Genomic DNA, 7,969 nt, shown 5'->3' with positions numbered 1-7,969 from the left:
GTAATATTGATATAATGATATTGAACGGCAATATGTGCTTTGGACTCATATCTTCGTTTTTTAAAGTTCAAACATCTATTATGAATCTTTCAACATGATCTTCGTATGATAATGTACTCACATACCGAATTTTTATTTTTTAGAATTTTTTTACTATCCGTTAGATAGGTAGAAATTTCCTTGATTTGAAAATTTTAAACCATCAAAAATTATCGATTTTCTACCTATCTAAAATGATAATAAAAGGTTCCAAAAAATTATAAATGTGGTTTAACTACATTTTCATGTTCATACTCAAATCATGTTCAACGGTTCAGATTGAGTTTTCCGTAATGCAATATTACCACGGTCCATAGCCTCACTAAAAAATATAATAAAATGATTTAAAAGGCCATAGTCTCTAATTGTAGCCCAAAGCCCATTTTGAATATCAAACGAGGCCTAAATCCTGATAAACCACTTTCGGGTCCTAACCCGCCAATTCTCCCTCTCTGGCTCTCTCGCTCAGTTCTCTCTCTCACCTCGCGGCTGGCTGAGCGAGTGAACTCTCTCCCTCTCTGGCTCTCTCCGTCTCAGATCGGCAAGTGAATTTTTGTGGGTTTTGTGTGGTTTCTACTCAGAAATCGGCAACAAAGCTAGAGGTTTGTCTTCTCTTTTTCAATTTATTTTTACTGAAAATTGAATTAATTTGAGTTATTCTTGTAATGGAACTGACATTGTTCTTAGAATTTGACACCCTGGTTTGTAATCGCAGATCTGTTGTTTTGGGTCTGTGTTTTTTTCCTATCCTCTCTCCCATTAGCGATATCCGATCAGAACCAGGACCCCAAAAGTATTACACTTAAAGAAGAGAAGAGAGAATTCTGATTAGTGAGGTTCTGGTACCAACTAAGGTGAGCTCTTATTTATGATTTAAACTTTTGTTTCAGTACATCTACAAGTTAGAATTTCAAAATTGGGTGATTATTTGTGCATATATAATGCTTTATCAGGATTCTGGTAAATATTAGAAAATTGGAAGCAGAATTTCTTGCTGCGAGCTATATGCTGGGCAATTAGCCTTATTACTTGTAACAGGGTAAAGCTTTTGACAGAGCAGTTTTTAATTCATGCAACACACGGACAATAGAGTCAAACCAGCGCTGCATATGACTCGTGTGCTGCGTGAATCAAAAACTGCTCTGTCAAAAATGTTTGCCCCTAGTAAGTAGTAACACCTCCTAGCTTGAAAATAGCCCAATTCTGGTTATATGTAAAACAGTTACTTAGGAGTTTCAAACAAAAAATCGGGTAATTATTTATGCCTATATAATACTACTTTATCAGGATTCTGGTAAAAGTTAAAAATTTGAAACAGAATTGCATGATGTGATATAAATGATGGCTAATTAGCCGTTATTGCTAGTAACACCTCCTACTTGCTAGAAAATAGCCCAATGCTGGTTATATACAAAACATTTACTTAGGAATTTCAATTAGGTCAATGCCGGTTAATGCAAAAAGTTGCTTAAGGCTGTTACTGAGATTCACTTGTTGTTAACTGAGACACCCGGGAACAGGTACGGAGATCATGTTGAATGGCTCAATTGAAAAAAAATATATTATTTTTTCAAAAAGTGGCTCCTTTTATTTCTTTATTTTGGGTCTGTGTTAATGCCACTGTCATCCATATCTCACTCTTTGCGAATGAATTAGGAGAAATGGTTAATTTCAAAGACATCAAAAGGAACTGTGATTTTTAATTTGTGAAGAAATGAGGTGACCAAATTGCAGTTTCGTAAAGATAGTCAATTTGACAGTATATCAGGTTATTATGCAAAATTTAGAGTTCGCAAATAATAAACAGTGTCTTGACTTTTTCACTGATCTGCATGTTTTCTCAATCGGTTAAGTTATCAGCTGTAAATTTTAATAAACAGTGCCAAGTTGATGAAGAAGACTTGCTAAAGTTGGTTAAACTATATGTAATTTTATTCAAGCCCCTTCAATGTATGCTGTTTAATTGAGACCCAATATCTCAGTAATCATAAGTTTTTGGTACCAATATCTTTTGAACAAATCATAACTTGTCTTATTTGAATAATATTTGTGCCTAGTTGTATCTTTTACATATAGGTTTTTTTTCTAATGAGATTCTTTTCTAAGCTTGTTACATTCTTTTCTAAGTAGGTGAAAACATCAACTAAAAATATGCGAGCCGGCTCGTGAGCCAAGCCAAGCTGAGTTAGAGCCGAATCATTTTACTTCTCTTGTTCAAAAAAACATGTGATGCGAATAGCATGTTGTGGCAGGGAATTTGACAACCCATACTTGGAAAAAGAGGCTGGAACCTTATCATGCACACCATGTGTTCGACAAAATTACCCACTCTGTTTCTAAACACAGCAAAGCGCACACCTTATACTCTTATAAGCCTCCAAGAAATGGCTAACAACACAGAATCATCACGCCCAAATTCTCCCCCAGTTACTGAACTTGAAGTAATTAACATGATTCGGCATGAACCAGATACCTCCCGATCACTTGCCTACTTTAATTCTGTCGCGTCCACCAAAATTTTCAATCATACCCCTCTCACGTACCAAGCCATGATCAAGAAATTATGTAGATCTTTTGAACTAGATATGGTCCAATACCTGTTACAGCAAATGAGGCTAGAAAAGGTAGCATGTAGAGAAGAGATTATGATTACACTTATAGAAGCTTATTCTCAAACAGGTTCTGTGATGCAAGCCCTTAAAACCTTTTACCGTGCAAATGAGCTCGGGTGTAACTGTACTGTTAGGGTATACAACCACCTTTTTGATGCATTGCTTAAAGAGAACAGATTTAGCATGATAAGCCCACTGTATAGCGACATGAAGAGAGATGGGATGGAACCAAATGTTTACACGTATAACATTTTGATCAAGGCTTTGTGTAAAAACAACCGTGTTGAGGCAGCACGGAAGCTTCTGGAAGAAATGCCCAAAAAAGGTGCTTTGCCAGATGAGGTAAGTTTTACTACGGTAATATCTTCTCTGTGTGGATTTGGTCGCATTAGTGAAGCCAAGGATATGTTGGTAAACCTACCTCCTCAGGTTTCCTGTTACAATGCCTTGATACACGGTTTATGTGAGAGCTTTAGAATGAAGGAGGCCTATGAAATGCTCGACGAAATGTCTGAGAGGGGTTTACAACCTAATGTAATTACCTACACAACCATGATTGGATCTTGTTGCAAAGTCGGGGATTTGGCTATGGCTTGTGCAATTTTAGGTCAAATGTTGGTCCGGGGATTATGCCCAAATGCTCATACCTATACATCATTAATTAAGGGTTTTATGGAAAAAAGGCAAGTAAATGATGCTCTCCGCATGTGGGATTGGATGGCACATGAGAGATGCACCCCAAATGTAATCGTCTATAATGTATTAATTCATGGTCTATGCTCTAATGGTATTCTAGAGAAGGCCATGTCGGTTTTGAGTGGTATGAAAAACGATGGGATTTGTCCCAATGTGAGAACATATTCTATCCTAATTGATGGATTTTCGAAAATCGGGGATGTGTACGGTGCCAAGAATGTCTGGCAAATGATGTCTCATAATGGTTGCAAGCCTAATGTCATCACATACACATGCATGGTGGATGCATTTTGCAAGAGCAATTTGTTTGATGAGGCATATGATCTTATGATGACCATGAAAATGGATCATAATTGCCAGCCCAATACTGTGACATATAATGCCTTAATCAAGGGTTTATGTGAAAATCGACAACCGGGCCGTGCCATCAGATTGTTGGCTGAGATGCGAAGGTGTGGTTATGTACCAAATACGCGTACCTATAATATTTTACTTGATGGTTTATTCAAGGAAAGAGAGCACAGACAAGCCTTCGAATTATTCAATGAGATGCTAAATGCTAAAACCGAGATTGATACTGTGACTTACAACACTGTTATACATGGCCTTTGTGTGCTTGGTTTTGTACAGGATGCTCTAATCTTAGTAGGAAAGATGATAATTAACGGGCTTAGACCTGACCCGCTCACTTTTCATCCAATTATCCACTCATATTGCAAAGACAATGACGTCGTGATGGCATCTCGAATTTTGGGTGCAATGGGTGCACAAGATGTTATAGCCTACACCATGCTTATTTCTGGGCTTTGTGGGGTAAATAGGTTGGATTGTGCAACTGTGTACCTATTAAAGATGTGGCATGAGGGGATTTTTCCAAACTACGCCACGTGGAGTGCGTTGATACGGGCGGTTTCTATGAACTTCGGTCGGCTAGGGTCAGCTCAGCTTTTTGAAGATTTATTTGATGAATTTGGGTGATGCACAAAATTGTATCATAGTTCATTGTTGTAGCCAGTAGTCAATTCCATTTTTTTTTGTCTTAATTGGTATATGTTGGGTTTCTTATTTTTCTTTTTCTTTTTTCATAATTTTATTTAAGACTAATTAGGAGCACCCCATGAAATAAATAATAAAAAGCCCTCCCAAGAAAGAAGGATTCTCTTTAAGTTTATGTTTCCATATGCATTATAGATACTAACTATGAAATGTGCATAGTCAAGCAAAAAAACTTTTTTTTTTCTTATATATAGATTGATTTCTCCTTGCAATTACTTATCTGAATGAAATAAAATATTATTTCATTCTTAGCTCCTTTATTAATAAAAGTTGCTGATTTATGACTATTTTTTTTTGTTCAAATAGTATGAGAATTATTGTAGCAAATTTCTTCCTGTAACACTTTATTGATGGATCTTTACATAATGCAACTTCTTACTGGTAAATGTTAGACTTCACATGCAACTGAGTTTTGCACATAGATCTAAACTTTCAACTGAGTTAGAATTACAAAATAGAGAAATATTTATTTTGACTATATACATAATCTATAAACTCAATTCTACCCTTCAACAATGCAATAAAATGTTGGTTAAAATAAGTGACAAATGAACCAAAACATAATTTACCCTATGGATAAATACATCAATGGCACATAGATAAACAACCCGCATTTTCGGCTCGGGGTACGCTTTTGAGAAACGCCATTGTCGTGTATCTGTAAGGGTAAAAATGACTATTGTCGAGAATTAAATCAACAATAATATACGAGTATCTACAAGGGTAAAAATAACTATTGCTGAGGGTCAAAGTGAACAAAATAAATTTATATCCAAGCTCGAATCTGAACTAAATGTCTAAATCCACCATGTGACAGGTTTTTCATACAGCCTTTCACGCGGCTGCGAAATGGAGCTTATAGTTTTTTTAGACCAAGTATATATGATTTTGTTACTTCTTGCTACCACATTCATTATTGTATCATTCATTAAATAAAAACAGGGTTTAGACATGCAAACGAGTCATTTTTATAGCGTGTGAATCTTTTTGGTTGGATCCTGGTTGTCTTAAAATAATCACGAGATTACTCGGCGTTAAAGAATTGGTCCGCTTATCTTAATTCCAAGCTTAGAATATTTTTCACATATACAAAAAACTGTAAACATGACATGTCAGTTATACTTTTAATTACAGGCTTGTGTAACATTTGTTAACTTGGTAATAATTTGTCTTGAAATGTCATGTGAAATTTATAATTATTTCGTAAGCGGTATTAGCATGTGCAATTATATATGTTACTATCTTTGTTTTGAAATTATTATTTTTATCACGTTAGCGGAATTGAAATTATAAGAATAAAAATACTTGGAAATTAATGTGAAAAAATTATTAAATTATTAATGTGAAAAATTGTTTATTTTCTTGTGAGGCGAAAAATATTACCAGCGAAATGACTAGCAGCACGTCAAATTCAAATGAAGAAACAGCTGGCACTCGCGTCACCTAACGGCTAATTCGTAATTGCCGACAAGTCGCCGCAACGGTCAACACGAGATCATGCCATGTGGGTCCACTTTTGTTATTTTATTTTCGAGCGCTCCTCGTCTGATTGAACGACGGATTTCGATTGAAGGGTATTACGGTCATTCGCCTTTCTAAGTACGAGCGGACTCGACATTTCATATCGGGGGGGTCCCGGTGAGTAACTCGTCATAAAGTCGTGTCAATGGCCCCCTAGAAGGGTAAAAACATGGGCTCAAATGTGTGAGCTGTAAAATTACAAAATGGACCCTGCAGGAAGATTTATGTCATGACTAGGAGTGGCAAAAAAATTCGTAGTTTGTGATTCGATTTGAGTTTAATTCTATTCGAAATTAGTTTGTTCTGAAATAAATCTAACTAGTTCAGTTCGAATCTTATTCAAATCAAACTCAAACTGAGTATAATTCGTTCGAAATTGATTCGCGAATTATTTAGGTTCGAATCTCAAATAATGCAACTAATGGATTCAACCATTAATCTTTCATAGTGCAGGAACCAAAACTTATGTCACATCTTAAAATTGTTAATATAACAATAATTAATTATAGAAAAATATTTCAGCAGCGTAAAAAATAAGAAAATCTTGAAATGACACGTAATTCATTAGTGTGAATTTGTAAAAGGTAAAAAAAAATCGTGTGAATTTTGTTCCGTGAGAAGAAAACTAATACATAAACTACTGATATAATTAGGCCTGCTAAAAAAAATTGTAGTTCGTAATTCGATTGACTTCAATTCGAAAAATTTGTAGTTCACAATTAATTATATTCGAAATTAGTTCGATTTGAAACAAATCAAATCAATTCGATTCGAATCTTATTCAAACTCAAATTCAAATTGAGGTAAGTTGATTTCGGTTTGATTCATTTACAGCCTTACTCATGACCCATGTGAGCAAGTTTTTTTTTCTTTTTCATATATATATTTTAGTTAAATTCCTTTATATTTTATTTATGATCTAGAATCTTAAAATTATTTAAAGTTAAAAATTTCTCCTTTAAGCTCTGTTCAGCTGCGTTACTGTTCCCGTGGAAAAAAAAAATTAATTAATTTTTTTTTCTCACAAAAATAATATTTTTCAATTCAATTTTTGTATCCATACCCATTTTCAAGGAAGCAAATCTGCTGCGATCCTACAGGATCGCAGGACCCTGCGATTCCAATTTCAACCCTTCATTTATTACATTGTACGAATCTTTAAAAAAAAAGTTTTTATACACGGATCTCAAAATATATGAACGGTTGAGATTAGAATCGCAGGAACTCTGCGATCCTGTAGGATCGGGATTCAAATCTGCTCATTTTCTCGAGAAAAGGAGCACCCTCCTATTTTTCAATCCGAACCATTTAAAATCAATCAAACGGCTTCAATTACATCTGATTCATTTTAATAGATTATATTGATATAAATGAAAAAAGTAATTTAAGCCATTGGATCGACTTTGAACGGTTCGGATTGAAGAGAGGGTGCTCGTTTTCTCAAGAAAAGGAGCAGATTGGACTCCGTAGGATCGCAGCAGATTTATTTCCCATTTTCAATTGGAGACTGAACAAGACCTTAACTTGGAAAATTATGACTTCAGATAAACATGGTAAAAGTACCGACAACTGGAGTTCCATACTTCAATCAGCGGCTATTGTCATTATAGTAAACTTTTTTCTATTAACAACTGGTTTGCGGTGGAACATATATTTGACTGCACCTGGAGTATAACGGCTCTAAATTACTCCCAACAAAATAATCAGGCCGGACCGTTGAACCCTTGACTTGAGACTCGAATTTTTGAAACGCAAGTCATATGTTTTGGCCGTACGTTATGGTCTATACATCGTTGATGCGAGCCAAGTTCATGCAGATCTCAATCCAGTAGATCAGGGAAGATGCGATCCTGACCGTTGGGAACTCGATTGTGGCACGAGAGTTACGTGTCACGGTGTGTTTTATTACTGACAATTTATCCCCATTCAGATTTACCTCGCAAAAAGGGTTGCTTCTGTGTATTGATTGTGGGGTCCATGATCGCACATGAAATGCTGCACAGAACAGGGAACTCGGTCTCGATCCCGCATTTGGGCCTCTACAA

The 7,969-nt window shown here is 35.5% G+C and overlaps 1 protein-coding gene across 1 annotated transcript; it reads left to right on the top strand.

The window, feature by feature from the left end:
- The first annotated feature begins 510 nt into the window (after window positions 1-510).
- LOC144558616 (Pentatricopeptide repeat (PPR) superfamily protein) lies at window positions 511-4,601 on the top strand. The gene is made up of 3 exons (XM_078307464.1): window positions 511-641; window positions 755-893; window positions 2,170-4,601. The coding sequence occupies exon 3, from the start codon at window positions 2,337-2,339 to the stop codon at window positions 4,323-4,325; it is 1,989 nt and encodes a 662-aa protein (XP_078163590.1). The 5' UTR covers window positions 511-641; window positions 755-893; window positions 2,170-2,336; the 3' UTR covers window positions 4,326-4,601.
- The last annotated feature ends 3,368 nt before the right edge of the window (window positions 4,602-7,969 follow it).

The sequence above is a fragment of the Carex rostrata genome, chromosome 8, assembly GCF_964058835.1.
Source record: "Carex rostrata chromosome 8, lpCarRost1.2, whole genome shotgun sequence".
Classification (NCBI taxonomy): Eukaryota; Viridiplantae; Streptophyta; class Magnoliopsida; order Poales; family Cyperaceae; genus Carex; species Carex rostrata.
Note: the sequence above shows the minus strand (reverse complement) of the source record. Positions and strands in the feature narration are given on the sequence as shown.